Source organism: Stegodyphus dumicola, chromosome 3 (assembly GCF_044657685.1).
Source record: "Stegodyphus dumicola isolate Sdum_Otavi_A_Nest chromosome 3, ASM4465768v1".
NCBI classification, from domain to species: domain Eukaryota; kingdom Metazoa; phylum Arthropoda; class Arachnida; order Araneae; family Eresidae; genus Stegodyphus; species Stegodyphus dumicola.
The window spans coordinates 173,727,624-173,745,928 of record NC_140770.1 but is presented as its reverse complement, the minus strand read 5'-3'; the positions used below and the strand labels follow the sequence as shown (position 1 = coordinate 173,745,928).

General features: G+C 32.9%; 1 protein-coding gene across 6 annotated transcripts in view; it reads right to left on the bottom strand.

Moving 5' to 3' along the window:
• Positions 1–3,224: 3,224 nt before the first annotated feature.
• The window catches only part of LOC118196474 (multifunctional procollagen lysine hydroxylase and glycosyltransferase LH3-like), a 118,210-nt gene continuing 103,129 nt past the window's right edge, over positions 3,225–18,305 (bottom strand). For 3 of the 6 annotated variants that reach the window (XM_085813630.1, XM_085813631.1, XM_085813632.1), the window contains 3 exons: positions 13,875–13,976; positions 6,431–6,559; positions 3,225–5,054 (listed from right to left, as the gene is read on the bottom strand). In XM_085813630.1, the coding sequence (XP_085669756.1) occupies positions 4,899–5,054; positions 6,431–6,559; positions 13,875–13,976 (387 nt within the window). In that variant the 3' untranslated portion in view covers positions 3,225–4,898. The remainder of the gene's footprint in view (positions 5,055–6,430; positions 6,560–13,874; positions 13,977–18,305) is intronic. The other 3 variants (XM_085813633.1, XM_085813634.1, XM_085813635.1) reach the window with 1 other exon arrangement.

Sequence of the window (18,305 nt, the reverse complement as noted above, 5' to 3'; positions counted from 1 at the left end):
CTGTCTTCTATTCCTCAAACTTCATAACTTTGATGAGTCCTTTCACATCTGAAGAACACGGCATACATTAAAGTTTTTTACTCCTCATTGTCTTTCACCATTAATGATTTGGAGTCATCTTTAAGGACTTAAACTTCAATTTCCTGATGTACTAGAACTTAAAAAAACAGCAAGTTTCCTCACCAGTTATGATTTTAGATATGTCCGTGTCCATCATCATTAAGTAATTTTAGGATTTCTTTACTGATTCTGACACGCAACGTTTTTTGGTGTTCTGTCAAGGTATCAGACCTAACAATATACTAATTTTTACTTCCTTTTACGAAGTAAACAAGTATTGTAATCGCGAAGTTATCAGATTTCGATGGAAATGTACATTTTGACCGTTCCAGAAACCACTTTGACTATTTTTTGCGTGATGTCTGTTCGTTTGGACAGAATAGAGCACTCTTTATTCCAAAACGGATTTTGAAATAAATTGAATGTAGGTCTTTTGGTGACGCCTGTGCATATGTACATATCTCGCATAAGATCTCAAAAATGACTACCCATAGAACTCTAAAATTTCGTATATGGGAATGCACAACTCCCTTTTTCATTGCAATCGGCAGTACCAAACATATACAGTCAAAAGTCGTTAATTCGGACACCCATAATGTGGAATAATCTATAATCCGGACCTCTAAAAAACTAAAAACTTTCTGCGCATGCACTGCGTTGACACATGCGCATAGACGTTTACGCGTGCGCGTAAGACCTTTACGACTGCGCATTTGCGTCTGCGCAAGCGCAGAATACGTTTTCGCGTGCACGTTTTATGTATAACGGACGGTATAAGCTATCTATTTCAGTTAATGTTGATGATTGCGTTGTTCCTTAATCTTCGAATTGGATCCGGCTTATTATTTTTTGCAGACTGTAAGAGCAATTTTATAAAAGTAAACTTGAACTTGCGATTATGTCAAATAGAATTTCCGATGCTGGAGCTACCAGAGGATCTACAAAACGAAAGTATGTTTCGATGTCCATCAAACAAAAAGTGGAATTGCTGCAAAAAATGGATAAAGACACGAAGAATGTGACAGAGAGGTTAGTGAAAACGAAAAAATTTCGATTGACAAGTTAGTCGGTATTCTCGGCACAGCAATTACGGGACTTAGTAACTGAACAGCGGAACTTTGTAACTGAACAAGAAATTATGTCTGTTTATAGAATTAAAGAGAAAGTATTATCACATAAAACGAAGCCACTTAACAACTTACATTGAAAGAAATGTTTAATAAAGTAAACAAATAAATATTAAGCTTTTTTTTTTTTTTGTAAATTTTGATACCCTTTAGGTTCTTTATTTCATAAATTATGGTTTCATATTTTTAATTTTAGAATTTCTGCATGCCATCTTACAAGATTTAAAATGATGATCTATAATCCGGAATCGCCGAAGTCCCGACGAGTCCGGATTAACGACTTTTGACTGTATATATATAATGATTCCAAATGTGTGGATGAAGGCATTGGAACTTGAACAGCTTATGATACTGCATACGTGGCTGAGAAGACCCTAGTGGCTAAGAATAATTCGAAGAAATACGGATGCAAGTGCAACAAAAATGCGTATAATTTAATTAGGAATACAAAGAAGTCAACTGGTGACCACATCAGATTTTTTCATATGCAGGTCTTCGTGAGTACTGTTATGCATAGCTGTGAACCCAATTGTAACTTCTGTCTGTATCATTTGGTCGCCAATATAGTGGTTGTTGTGCTGATGAGGAAAGGTTCGAATACTGGCTAAAGCACGGATATGTGTGAGCATATTGTGTCTATGCAGTATGGGAGCACTTAAAATACTGTGGAAAAGAAAGTTTTCACAAGTGGTTTAATGGTAGAGGAAGAGGGGTGATCCTCTATCAAAATTTGGTGCGGCCGCACATTTAATGCAGTGGGACTAAACCTGTGCGACCAAGGTAATATTCTTTTTGTCACACGTACTTCTACCTGTACCTGTATCATATGGTACATACAGTGATTAACACTGATCAAAATTTTTTGTATGGCCAATACATTTTCTGGGACAAGAGCTGACAGAGAGGTCTTCTTGCGTTTCCAGAATTTAGACACCACGGAATTCTAAAAGCATTTGAACATAGTGGCACAGTTCATGAAATGTAAAGCATTTTGGCAAGCTGTCCAGATATTCAATAATTATCCCCAAAATGTTTACCAATAGGTATTTTTTAACCCAAAAATCTCATACCTATTTTTCTCATACTTATTCTTTATAAGCCTCTTTCAAAATATATTTATACTCCTTTCTTAATAGATTAGCCTTTGTAGAATTTCTAATAATTTTTGCAGTCTTACTATCCATGAATATTACCTGTTTGTATGATGACTATCCATGAATATTACCTGATTGTAGGATGACTATTTACAAATATTACCTGACTGTAGGATGACTATCCATGAATATTACCTGTTTGTATGATGCCCACACAATTTTAACACCATATATAATGAATAATGATTATGTGTATGTATAGTTTCTCAGTGGAAAATTTCGATTTAAGAAAGTAAAAAATTTGAAATTCCAGCTATATCTGGACCAATAACTAACTGCCCCTGAATAAAGGGAAGCATTTCATGATCATGCCCTGTCAAGAAGGTTTCAGCACCTTTACTCATCAGTCATAGCTGGATTAGTTGATTTAGTCTGATTTATTTTGATTATGGCACATTATGTGAAGATTATCTGCTTAAGAGAAGGGATTGATTTAGTGGAGGAATGTCTAAGTTACACTGATTTGTATCATCATTACCTGTGAGAAAAACCACAATAACTCCCAGAAAGTACACTTATTTACTAGGATACACGCCAAACTATGAGCATTCGGTGCCATTTCAAAATAGCAATGCCATGTGAAGATCTGTGAAGGAGAATGCTCAATTATTCAAGAAGCAACTGAGCAATTATTTCACTAAATCATTTGTACATGAGGCTTGCAGCTTGAGGTAAATATTTTAGTCAAGAGGTAGTATTTTTTTTTACAACTTTTTTTGCTCAACAAATGAAATATGCTTATTCAAAACAACAAACACAAATATCTTCAATGTGTTCAGTAAAAATTACGTTAAGTTACATTAAAATTCTTTCGAAACCAAATTTTTCCTTTTAATTCCCAGAATTAACAAATATAATATAATAAAATAAAATAAATCAGGAAGAAAAAGAGATAGTCATTTTTATTGCAGCATTCTTAGATATATCAAACATTCATTTTCTTTATAAAACTGGAAATTTACAGTAGAAAAGTTTCACAAAGAAGAAGGTAAACAATGATATCTGTGCATATCATTCTTTTACACATAATGTTGCTTAAAAAACATAAGAAGAATTTAAAATAATAAAGCAAAATAATTTATTAAATAAAATCACTAAAACAAAAATGCAAGTGAAAAGTACAATCCAGTTGCAGAATTCACTTCTAACAAAATACAAAAGAAAAATTCTTTTCAGAATTTTTAATTATTTTCCTTTGGATAACAAATATATAAATTAAATAGGAATCTCAAATTAATATGTAAAATTTTGCTAGTAAAGTATATTTTTACTAAAATTTAATAAAACAGCAACAAACACACAAAAACACAATTTTTTAAATATATACAACCATCATAATTTTAAGCAACCTGTCTTTTTAAATTTTCCAACATTTAAAAGAAAAACAAGTCAAGTGTTAAATTTTTTTGAATAATGTTACATTTTTAAGCTAAATGATAAAATTTCTGTAACTGATAACATGAATATATTCTTCTGTTGAAGCTTTATTTATTGCTACTTTCTCAAATCTCAGTTTTGTTTTTATGCAAAATTTAACCAACCTTAATTCTAGTATAAGGAAGATAACCAACAGAAGACAATCAATGAATAAAAATTTATACAATCACTGATTTTTTCTCAACCAAATATAAAAGTATTTACTATACAAATGATATAAGTATAATTTGGTAACAAAAATTAAACAAAAGTAAGTAGATAGGACTGAAATATATAAATAGCAACATCAATAAAACGTAAAATGCTAGTTGCCAAGGAAAAATGAAGAGCACACATATATTTATTTGTGTATAAATTTGTGAAGAATGAACAGCAAATGTAAAGTCTGCACTCAATGAATTCAACCAATTAATTCATCCATTTCACAATAACATAACCAAAGAAAATGCTTTTTTATGCATATGGTAGTAAAGCAAATATTCAGCCATTATCTTCTAACGGTATATTTTTATAGAATTCTTCGAATAACAAATAATAATGTGAAAGAAAATATAGCTTTACACTATTCAAAGGAATCCATGGTATTCCTTTTGGTACATCTACAACATATTTAAGTACTAGATAAATGTGTTTAAATCACATTTTTAAACCTTATATGGCTTACATTATAGTAAATTCCAACATATTGTAGTGAGTTTAAGGTATAAATTAATATGAGTTAATAAAACATTTAACTCTGAGGAGAAGAAAAATAACACAGATAAAAAAGTATAAAGAGAGGCATCTGGCAGCTATTGCCAAGGCACAATTGTTATATTCAGTTTAAAAAGTCACATGACACATTTACTTAACAATTAATTTTAGGAACAAACATATCGGCCCAACTAAATATTCCACAAAAAATTACATTTTTTTGTGAGTTACTCATTTAAAAGTTGAAGCATAAAATAAAGCATTAAGCTAGTACCAGCTAATTTGTCCAAGTCATTGTAGTTTTATAATTTTCATCAACTGTAGAAAATTAATTGCCTTGTGACCAAATGAAGATTGGCAGCTTTTGCCATTCTCACAAAAGTCTATAAGCTACCATTATTATTATTTTTTTGGGAAATTTGGCACATTATGGATCAACAAATGATATCATGATATAGCGAGTTCCATTTGTAACAGGAAGACCTTCATGGTAGTGAGTAAGGCGTCCAGGATGCATGAGAGACCACCCTAATCTTAAATCTGTCGCACTGCAGTTGTAGCGAATGAAACGGCAACCACCTCCCTAAAATATAAGCAAAAATTTAGATAAATCTAAAAAGCAAAAGAATCGCATACAAAACAAATAATTTTCAACCTTGTTTTGGAATCTTCCTCCCCTTCATTTATAAATTTACTCAAGAATTATTCATATTGCAATTTAACAGGAAATTCTTTCAAATAAAATAAAATAAAAACACTCAATTATGAATTACTTAAAGACACGCTTTTAGGAATAGTACATACAAACATGATGTAAATGAAAATAATTTAAACTTATTTTTGCTTAGTTCCTGCATACACATATAGAACTAAATTAAATATTTAGAAGTAAAGAAATGACACATTTTTAATGAAAAAATTCTTTAAAAGTAGTTAATCTTACATAGAAGCATTAAATTTGTTATTTCATATGTTTATGTCAAATAGTTAATTGCTCCATCACAAGAAGATCGATTTATGCCATCTAAAGATATTAATTCATTCATATTCACTCTCATAATTAAAATTTAACCCCTCTTCACAGTACAATCCTTTTTAGAAATGTATTAAAAATAATTTATGCTTTTTATTTACATCTCCTGGTTTGGGGCTCACTTTTAAGAAACAGACCAACAATAATGATGTGATCTAATGCTAAAAACATCTGACTTAATGAAAAGTTCTTCAACTAGCTCTAACGTTTTATGCTTTACTCTTAAATAAAACACAACAATTACTCATGAAATTCCAACTTTAAACACATACTAAAAGCAGAACTGAATAATGAAACTTCAAATAAAAAACTTTAGCACATTTCATTCTGAAAATCCATATAAAAGCATGTTCTATAAAAATTGTCTTCAATAAATGCCAACTCTGAAATGTGAAAAAGCAAGAGCTTCCAGGAGGTTTTTGTCAGCTTGGCAAAACCATTTTAGAGAAGCTCTAAATCAATTTATTTTTAATGCACGATTCGTATTAAAGAACTATTATTATGCCTAATATTTCATTAGTTACACTAAATTTTATGTTCTTTGGCTAAGTTTTTAAATTATCTCACTGAGAAAATCTTGTGTGGGGATGGAAAGCTTTTATTTATCAAAGTACTTTTAAATATGATAAAAATAATAATGTATGACAAAATTAAATATAGGTTATTAACTGAATAAGCGCTGGTTGAATGTTCATGAAAATTTCAACAAATGCCCACATAGGATTAAGACAATTCAGATCAAATAAAATTTAATAAGAAAATTATTTTGCTAACAAAGATTGATTCTGAAAAGTAAGATAATCAATAAAAGACCTATTAAATCAAATTATAATCTGCACTGAAGATAATGTCATGTGAGATATATGTTAATGAATTAATGGATGCTCAAAATTTCATTTTTTAAAAGAAAGAAAACTGTAATTTACCTCATAATCAATTTTGGGGCGGTTTAAGGCAATATTAATAGTATACGTGGATGAATCATGATGTGGTCTCAAGGAAGGTTGCTCATCTGGGCGATACCTCACTACAAAATTCATCATGGCTTTAGGTGGCTAAAATAAAATATGTAATTAATGTAGACGACAAAATACTAAATTGAATATTCCTCATTTTGTTTTAAAATTTATACGAATAAATATATACCTTCTATATCCACAATGAAAATTTATGAAAATGTATTCATAAGGCAATGCAATATGTCACCAATGGGATGATAAATAATTTTTTTTGCCTTTACTGATACACTGCTGAATCTAAGCACTGATAAATAATTTCTTTGCTTTTTACCCATATACTGTTGAATCTAAACACTCCCTTGACAACTGCAATAATTTTAGGAGTAGACAGATGGTTTGAAGTCTTAGAAAAATTAAAGTTAGATGTAAATACTTTTTCTTTTTATCCTCAGATAAATTACCATCAGAAATTTTTTAAATAAGATGATTATTTATGTAATAGTTTTGAAACCAGAAAACTGGGCAAGGAGATTTTAAAATATAAAATAATCTTTTAATGATACTTTTAATTAAACTAAATATTAGATCAAGAAATCTGTTCTAGTAAATTTGTAAAGTCTGAATAAAAATTAAACAATTCAAATTTGATGTGGGATAATTTCTACCAAGTTTTCCTATTTCTTAATTTTACATTTGAAATTCAGCAAGGGAAAATTTATAATTCAACAACTTTTATTGCTTAAGACCTAATTTTCATAAAACATAACAGATAGTATGGCGAAAGAGAAAACAAAACAAGGAGAAGGAATAAAATAAAAATACAAAAGCTATTAAGAGACTAAGTAAGGATCACACCAAAATGAAAGGAAAAACTCAGATGTAAAAAAAAAAAAAAAAAAAAAAAAAATCAGATTTTAAATTACGTCCAAAGGGGCGTTTTTTTAATGTTTTGAGTGTTACCTTTATTTATTAAATATCATGTTCTTTGCACCTAAACCATAAAATTCAGTTCAAGAGCAATATTGCAAAATAATGTTAAATTAAGCATATCTTTAGAATTTCCGATATACACAGTCTCACGAGCTGGAGATAAAAGTATTTTTTTTCTATATAACGTTGCCATTTCTCGCTTTTAAAGCATTGAGTTTGTAAATCAAAAATTCGTTAAAGTTTTACAAAATATAAAATCTATAATAAAACAAATTCCAAATTTGGGATTTCAGATGCCCAAATTCGCAGTAGGATTTCGTCATTCAAAATTCGATGGCTCTATGTACCATTGTTTTATCACAATGCGAGAAATAGACAATCATTTATGCAGATTTTTCATTATTTAATTTCTTCAAATATAATGCAGGACTAACATTTTGTGGCAACAGTTTGAAAAGTGAACCAACGTTTATGAGTCCGACGCAAAATCGCAAAACGAAAACAATAGTCCTTCAGGGACAAAGCCCCTTTGGACTAAAAAAAAAAAAAAAAATGAGAAGAAGGAGGGGAAAACTAAGCTAGACCAGGGGGATGCAAATGACCTGGAATTCAGAAATCAAATTGTACTGGAATATATACCTACCAGTGTTGAATTGGAAAGACCAGTGATCATGAGTAATCTGGCCCAAGAATTCAAATCATTGCAAACCAGCTAGTTGCATGAGCATTATTGCAATTTTTCACAAACATCCATGTAAAATGACTATGGGAACAGTTTCTGTTAGAAAACCTTCTACGAAGACATCCCTTTCCCTGTAATCAAATTCGCATGTTTTGCTGTAATCAAATGAACAAGTAAGCAGATTTTTTAAACTGGAAATGAGAACAGTAAGATTCTTGAAACTTTTTTTTCTGTCTTTTAACTTATACTACAATAATTTTAATCATGTCTGAGCTAAATCTCTCCAGAACATCCTACCTATTTCCATTTTCCATTCTTGAACTAAGTTTCAATACACACTCAACATATCTACAGTTATCCAAACAACCATCAGTCACTCTTGAGATAACAGATGGCACCAATGGCTTATTTCCTGTATGGGTTAAATTTCTTATCTTATCTTATCTAATCATTATATCTTATCTCGTTCAATTGCACTTTTGCAGCTGAGGATATGGTTCGGTAAAACCATCGAAACTACTCCTGTGAAAATTTAAAAATATAATGCTAATTTTTGTTGTTTGACTTCTGGATTAATATTTGTTCGGCATGTTACTGTATCTTAATTTAACATATCATTCAACATGACATTTTCCATTTTAGGAGAGCTTAAATTAATATTGAATGAGAAGTGGAAATTAACCCTGGAATACTATACTGGGGTACGTTGCAGTGTTTGTCCTAGAAAAAATGACAGAAAAACTACAGTAAAGTGTGAGAGATATAAAGAATTTGTTTGCAACACACATAAAATTAGTTTATGTCCAAAATGCAAATGAAACTCATAGTTGTTCAGAAAAATCCTATCAATGTAATAGTCAATATTGTATTTAAGTGTCACTATTAATGAAAGAGTGAGTATATATAATACAAACCTAATTAAAATGTTTTTTTACTCTATGGAGGTATACAGTTCCCCAGTGTAGTATTAGTGTTCTCAGCAACTACTGTATTACTCCAGGGTTAATACGATATGGTAAAATAATTTTTCATAACAGAAAAGTAATGGTAGATTCAAATCAACAATTAGTACTCTGACATAAAAGAAAGAACTAATGTTATTAAGGTTAGCAAAAGAATAATGTTGCTATGTCCGCTATTATTATTAGCCATTATTATGTGAAACCAGTATTCCATCTCATGCAGGCTGCTGATTAAATGGTTATAAAAATGCAAAGGAACAGGTGGATCGCTGCAAAATATTGATACTCTGAAAACAAAAATATAAGCACACCAAATTTTATTTTTACATGATAGAGAGATTCCTGAAAAAATCATTCAAAATTTATTGCCATAAAAAAGTAATGAAGCATGTAAGGAACCGAATTTTTCTATTTATTTCATGACATAAAAGCATGTATCTGCCTATGGGAAGGGATGCATTTGTGGATGTATTTTTAAAGGAAGCCAGCTCATATTCATGTTACACATCGGAAGCTTGCATGCCTTTGGGGTTCCAAATGAGTTGAATTACCTAAAATTTAGTCTTATCTAATCAATCACAGGAGGATCCAGACATATAAAGAAATTGAAGACTTGATGCAGGTGGGAGAAAATTCCATGCAAATAGCTAGCAAATCATATCAAAATGATAAATTTAATTTTTTATGAATTATTATTTTTTTAAATGTTATATTTTGCTTGGTTCCTCTGTTTATTTGGATCAAATCTTGACACCAGTTTTTCATTCTTCTGCCAACTAGACTTTCTTGAAAATTTTCATGTATCTGCTATGACTTTACGCTATTCTAAAGAAATGTTTCAAAATTCAAAGCAAGTTTTTTTTACTATTTAGTACAAAAAAGCAGCTATGTAGGTATTTAGTAAAAATAAGCAGCTTTATCAGATTTTGGCAGCATTTTAAAAATTATTTAGTTTTTTATTATCATGTTGTTTGTAATAGTGAGGGATTTCAAGATCAAAAGATTTGATTTGATCCTTCTTTTTTAGCAGATATAAGTTTAAGTTATGGACATATAAATTGCAAAGGAAACATTAAACTTCAGCAGGCATTTAAAGTGGCTGTGAATTATGCTAACAGATGCGAGGTCACAAGGGGGGAATGGAGGAATAATTTGGTTACATTTAGTTTCAATTCTTACTTACTTTTCACTTCAAAAAGTGGTATAAGCATGTGTTAAATACAGGACCAATGCTAGGCATTTTACCACCCAGTGCAATCTTCCCTTGATCCTTCCCCTCTCCCTTTTTCAGAGTATTGAGAAAATGATATTCATTTGTCTATTAGTAGGACAAAAAGCCAATACGGTTAACAGAAAACTCCTGAAATAACAACCAATTACCCACTATTCATTTGTATATTTTAACATGAGCACAGATTAAAAGCAATGAACAATGAAAAATTTGAATAGAATGGAAAGAGAACAATTTTTTTTTGGTCAAAAGCTTTTGCTAGTTAATATCTGAGCAGGAAAAAAACTGTATTAGTTTAGAGTGCAAATGCACCTCCTTGCATCCCTTGGCTTACGCTCATGACATTCTTATTTTTTATTCTTACGTTACATTACTTACACACATTGGCAGGGGAATTACTCTCAGCCTTTCTGCATAATTTTCTCTAAATAATGAGGCCAATTAAAACTGCCTCATTCAAAGGAAAATCACAATTCAAAATAACAAGTACATATGACCATAATGAAAAAAAATTGCCTGCACCAATATTCACATGCACATGCTCGACATTGAAAATGCAACACCGAGAAGGAGTGGTCAGAAATTTATGCAAATTTTAGAGTATACACATGTCACCGAGTTATGTAAATGGTGTGAAATGCACAGCTCTCCGACGCATGTGAAGTAAGATATAAAGGAAGGAACGTGAAGAAGGGGCAATATTCGTGGCGTTATTTCTGCCAGAAAAAAGTTGGTTTTTGTCCTGGAAGAAAGGTGTAATGGGAGAGAATTCCAGGCCGCCATCAACGAAGGCACTTCCAGCATATAGACGGTTTTCCGAGGGGTATGGTGATCGGACTGAGAAGGGCGAGTTGGTCCTTACATCAAATCGCAGCTGATACCCACATGGATGCGAGCATGGTGCATCAGCTATGGCGAACATGGTTGGTACAAGGAAATTTGGGAAGAAGGAGGGGTGCAGGTGCAGCCAAAGTGACATCAGCCCGCATGGATCGACGCATCCGCCAATAAGCTGTGGTGGTTCCACAAGTGACTTGTACCGCGATTCTGCAACATGTGCAAGATACTCTGGATGTACCCGTGTTGACCAGAACCATTTCCCGTGGATTAGTTGAACGTGTCCTGCACTGACGGCATCTGTTAAGGAAGACTGCCATTGACCCCACAGCATAGACGCCAACGTTTAGAATGGTGCCAGACTGGAGCGAGGTGGATGACAGAATGGTGAAACTTTGTGTCTGAGACGAGTTACACTTCTGTTTATCCAGTGACAGTCGCCGCATACGTGTGTGGCGTCGACGTGGAGACAGATCTAATCCGGCAGTAACTGTGGAACGCTCCACCACGCGACAACGTGGCATAATGATTTGGGGCACTATTGCCTACGATTCCAGGTCACCTCTAGTTTGTATTCAGAGCACTATGATGGCCCAACAATACTTGATAATGTACTGGTGGCAATCCCCTACCTTCAGGGGCTGCCTAATGCAATTTGTCAGCAGGATAACACCCGAACACACAGTGCTCGCATCTGTCAACATGCTCTGCAAGGTATACAGGTGCTTCCCTGGCCATCATACTCTTCTGACCTGTCACCAATCGAACATGTGTGAGATGTGATTGGATGTCGTTTGCAGACTCTGCCCCTGCCTCGTTCAGAAGACAAACTGTGGCAAATGGTTGAAAGGGAATGGAGAGTCATCCCTCAGGGCACCATCTGCACTCTTACTGACTCTATGCCTAGACGTGTTTCTTCGTGCATTGCTGTCCGCGGTGGTCCTACATCCTACTGAGTCGACGCCATTCTCGCTCTGTATTCTGATTATCATTTTGAAATAAAGATCACTTATTGCTGCTTGCTGTCTCTGTCTTTTTTTCCAAATTTCATTGCTTTCTGACCACTCCTTCTTGGTGTTGCATTTTCAATGTCGAGCAGTGTACATTTAATTGATGTAAAACGAAAAACTATTTGATAATAGTTACATACATGGCTTGGAGCTTTAAAAGTGGTAACAGGTATATATACAGTGAATGAAACAAGAGTTTCGCATTAATATCATAAATTACTCCAATATCTAACCTACCTCCCAACAAATGAGTTTTCTTTCTCAATACTATACATATGTGTTAGGACAAGAACAGAGTTCTTTTTAATATGTTGTTGCTCAAACCACTGATAGAACTACCAGCATGACGAAGAAGCTTTCTTAGATTATATCACAAGGCTGGATAAGACACAGGCCAGATTGTAAAAGCCAAAATCAAATCTATCATTTGAGCAAGTGGCATTGTTACAGGTAGCCACAAAAATTAGAAATTCATCAGAACCTTGGCAGTGGAAACATCATGACAACTCTCTTGCATAATTGTGATGATGTTATACCAATACATATACATCAAAGACAGATTGTCAATGTGAAAATATTACAGTTCATTTTTAGAATTTAACCAGTGACAGCACTGTAAATGAAGTTTGACACTGTAGAATCCTTCCACCATTTTTCAAGACAATACACAAGGTGCACATAGCACAATTCTTGGATAAGAAATGCTCTACCCTTCACCATACTTTCCTGACATAATCCAGTGAATGAATGATTTGACTTCTATGATGAATTACTTCGTCTACATGTCACTGACTTTTGAACTGCTCCAGAGATCCTTCAGGCAGCAGATTTTTCTATTCAAATCATCAGCAGAAGAAATATTGCTACAAGTATACTACAGTTAACCACTAACTCTTGTATTACTGACCTCGAATCATACACAATATTTATTATTACAAAATATGCAGTAAAAATTTCACAGAGGATATGTAGTTCTGTTGCACATAAATAGTTGCCACTATTAAAGTTCCAATCTTTGTACATATTGATTACATATTAAACATACATGAATTATTTCTTTCCTAAAGTGATATATTTTGAGATAAAATATAAACTTGGAGATTGAAATTTTCAAGAAATTAATCTATATTCAAAATATGGTTGTAAAATAAAAAAAAATTGCATAAAGGAGTAAAACCAATGTAAAAATTTAATTATAAATAAGAAAACTTCCCCAACCCTGATTTCCAACTTTTATAATATCTTAAAATGTTATTCATATACAAAATGCACATAACTTTATTTGCTTTCCATAATGCTTCCTGAAAAGAAACAAAATTAAAATTTCAACAATTTTTCTTTCTCTCTTTCTTTAACACTTTTTTTTCCAGATGGGAGAAAATTGTACAAAAGTCTAATAGGTTTTAAGGATATTCAAAAACGAAATAAAATCCTTATTTGATTTATTTAAAAATTTTTATAATTAGCATTTATTTCCATTCATTAATTCCAAAAAAGCTTAAACTCTGTGGTCATACGTCATAGTTAAAATGCACCACGAAAAGATGAATAATCAATTATACATATCACAAAATTAAAAAAAAGATGCATATGTATGTCAAGATAGAAAATTTTACAACACAATTCCCAGTAATTAAAAAAAAAGGGGAAGTCCAATACCAAAAGAGCTCATAAGATACCACAGCCAGTAGAGAAGTCAACCATCACCACTCCAATTCACTGATTACCCCAGTCCTAAATTTTTAATTAATTTACTTACATCTTCATAGTTGACACTAAAAACAGTTTGTGCATAGTGCTTATTATATTCTCTCAGAAAGTCAATCCATTTTGAGCCAAGTTCCACTTGATCATGATGTTCCTACATAGCAGTATTATACTACAAATATATGATAACGACCAGAATTTTGCAAGCGAAGAAAAATCAGTTTGTAAATTATTTTTAAAATGCATACTTTCCCCTCCAAAAAACTTTAATACCAGATCAAATTCCTTAAAGCATGAAATGTATGAAGACCATACCAAAAGAACATAAAAAGAAGATATAAATTTAGAAAAATGAGGTAACCAAAAGATTAGACTAAACCATAAGGATTAGAGACAGTTCTTCTTTGTACCTTTGCATAAAAAATGGATGATAGCAGCATTCTTGTTATAAAAGTTTGATAAATAATAATTTTTATAAGAGATTTTTAATGTCAGACAATAATATCACTCTTTTAAAACTCTGTCGATATTTATCCAAATAGCAGAAATCTAACATTTTAAAAATTATGTATGACTATGATGCTAGACCATGTGCCTTAAGCACGCGTCTCAGAGGACAAAAAACAATAAAATACTGAAGAAATAATTGTAGTATGACCCCACCCTCCAGTTAAGATCTGCTTAAATAATATTTACATATTCATGTCACTAATGTGTCTGCCTTTATACACTGGTGTGCAAAAATTAAGGACGAAGTCGAAAAATTAGCATATCAGCTGAACAAAGAGGCAGAGTGGACAGAAAGACCAATCAGGAGATTAAGTAAGGTGATGTACGGTAGCACATGCGCAGATATGCAGGTAGACGTAATGGGGATAGTGTCTGAGTAGTATAAAGCATGTTGTCGGTGTAAGATCAGTATTTCTGGCAAAGAGATTGCACGCCGTATAGCAGTTAAATTCACACCGAGTTGCTGCCTCAGCGAGAAATGGCGAATAATCAATCTGTTAGACGACATCTGGATGCTTTTACCCGAAGTCAAATTATTGGGAAGTTGGAGGAAGGGAGCAGTGTGACAAGTGTGGCTGCAGAGTTCGGAATTGCTCACAGCATCGTTTCACGACTTTGGGGACAATTTCAAACTACAGGAACATCTATCCGGGGGTTTAGTAGTGGTCGTCCACGAGGAACCACACCCGCAGATGACCGGTGTATTGCCTTACAGGCCAGAAGAAACAGGCGGCAGACAGCGGGAGAAATCGCTAGACACACGACACCGGCGACTGGACGACAGATATCGCGTTTTACCGTGGCCAGAAGACTGCACGGTGGTGGTCTGTTTGCAGGATGCCCTGTACGGTGTGTGCCTCTAACGCCTGCCCATCGGAGAAGGCGTTCTCTGTGGTGCCGGGAACACCAGAATTGGAGAGACAATGAATGGGGACGAGTACTCTTTACAGATGAGAGCAGATTCAGTCTGAGTAGCAATTCTTATCGCATACTCATCTGGAGAGAGCGGGGAAGCCGCAATCATCCCTCGAACATCATTGAAAGGGACAGGTATGGAGGTGGTGGTGTTCTCGTTTGGGGAGGCATCATGCTTGGTAGTCGTACAGACCTTCACATCTTCGACGCAGGTTCAGACAATGGGACCCGTTATTGTAACGAGATTCTTCTTCCATATGTGCGTCTTTTTAGAGGCGCTATGGGGCCGCAGTTCCTTTTCATGGACGACAATGCACCATGTCATCGCACAGTAGCTTCCGTACAGCTCTTAGAGAGTGAGGATATTGAACGTATGGATTGGCCGGCACGATCTCCGGATCTCAATCCCATCGAGCATGTATGGGATTTTCTAGGCAGCAGCTCGTACCTTACCACCAGTAACGATTCCAGAGCTTCGATTGGCGCTGCAAGACGAATGGGCAGCAATGCCTCAACAACTCATTGACACCCTCATTCTCAGCATGGGCAGACGCTGTGAAACCTGCCTAGCAGTCAGGAGAGATCATATCCCCTACTAAAGACCGGATGTTTCTTGCTGGACACCCATCAGAGGGATGTTTCGGCCTTCAGTCGCATTGCGCTCCATGCTACTTTTTCAATAAAGCTTCTTTTTATCCCTCTAATTTCTCTTTTAGTAAGTGTTGCTTACATTACTCATGTCCTTACGTATTGGGGATCTTACGGTATTAAATATGTTGATTTGGAAAGCTTTTGTACAAAATATTGAAAAAACCGTCTCGTCCTTAATTTTTGCACACCAGTGTAGTTACTGAATTAAATTCAGACCAAAAATATTATTACACTCTTTACAAATCCTTTATACTGCTTTTATTTTTGTAACCACAGATTCTAGACATATACTTCCAATCGCAAAAATATTTTAAATGGTGTAAATATTATTATACAGTCAAAAGTCATTAATTCGGACACCCATAATCCGGACCTCAAAGCTACAAACTTTCTGCGCATGCGTCAATGCGACCTTTACGGCTGCGAATTTGCGTGTGCGTGTGCGCAAAATACGTTTACAAATGCGCGTTTAATGTATAACGGATGGTATAAGCTAAGCAAAAATTATCTAATTATCTATTTCGGTTAATGTTGCAGATTGCGTTGTTCCTTAATCTTCGAATGAGATCTGGGTTATTATTTTTTGCAGATTGTTAGAGCAATTTTATAAAAGTAAGCTTGAACTTTTGATTGTCAAATAGAATTTCCGATTTATATTTACTAATATGTAATGGATCTACAAAGCGAAAGAATGTTTCGGAGTCCATTAAACAAAAAGTGGAATTGCTGCAAAAAATGGATAAAGGCATATCCTTTGTTTATCTAAACTTTAACGTTTGCTTATCTAAACTTTAACATTTGTTTATCTAAACTTTGTTTATCTTTAACGCTGTGGCGGGGTGCGCAATGAATTGGAAGTTGATCTGTCTGCACTACCTTTATCTTCAGGCCAGATGTTTTTATTTTATTTGGCTTATAATTGCTACTAAATGTAGTATTTCATTTCGACGTACTCCGTCTTTGATATGATTTAAATCAAATGCCTCGTCATTATAATTCTCTTCCGATAGCAAAGAAAGTGACAGAGGTTATTGAAAACGAAAAAATTTCGATTAACAAATTAGTCGGTATTCTTGACACAGCAATTATAGGACTTAAACAGCGGAACTTTGTAACTGAACAAGAAATTATGTCTGTTTATAGAATTAAAGAGAATGTATTATCACATAAAAAACGAAGCAACTTAAACAACTTACATTGAAAGAAATGTTTAATAAAGTAAACAAATAAATAATAAGCTTTTTTTTTTAAATTTTGATACACTTTAGATCATAATTGTTCTTTATTTCGTAAATTATGGTTTCATATTTTTTATTTTATAATTTCTGCATGCCATTTTACCAGATTTAAACTGATGATCTATAATCCGGAAAAATCGATAATCCGGAATCGCCGAAGTCCCGACGAGTCCGGATTAATGACTTTTGACTGTATTTAAAAAATCAACTTCGTAAAAATTATGAAATTAACTGTTTTATATGGTCTAGTGATGTCTATAATTAGGTTTAGGAAAACTTTATATTCATATATAACGTTTAGGAAAACTATATATTCATTACAAAAAATAAAACACAAAAAGTTTGATTCCCATATGACAAAAATTGATAGATATATTTAATGTTTCATATCACATTCAGGGGCCATACACAAATTGAAGAGCAAAATTTTTGCAATTGTACATAACTAAAACAGAAATATCCATTCAGAAAAAGTTTCTGATGTTAATATATTAAGTGCAGTGCAATGCAGATTGTTGTGAAAAGTATTGATCAATATATATTTTTGAAAAATGAGATCTTATTCACAGAATCTTATAAAATTCATAAATTCTAGAAAATAGTAAACTTTTGTAACTATTTGTTGCATAAGTTTAGAATGAAAAATGTTTCTCATTGTATGTATTCTTTCTACAGATATTAGATTACGATAGATTATTACATAGGTAAAGATAAATAATGCTTCAAATAGTAGGAAGAGGATAGATATGTAGACATGCATTATTAATATAAAGGAAAAGAATGTTAAAAGAAAAGCCAGAATACTTATCAAACCACTAAAAAGTCTTAGATTTAATACACCCATATAAAATAAAACAATCCTAAAAATTTCTTAAGTTGAAACACAAAATACGTTAATACAGTCTGAATTTGATAAATTACTACAAGATTATACTCATGTAAAACCGTATTCACTATTTCACTATCACTAAAAACTTCAGATAAACCATCAAACTTAGCAAACATAGATTTGCACATAAGAAAGCAGATAATTTTCAGTTTTGAAAAAGTAATTAGTAATTATTTCAGATTAAAATGTAAAAATTACAGTTATGAGACTTTCGTACTTTTATACACTCAAACTAAGATGATCTGCAATACTTTTCTAATTCACAGAGAAAGAGCCAGAT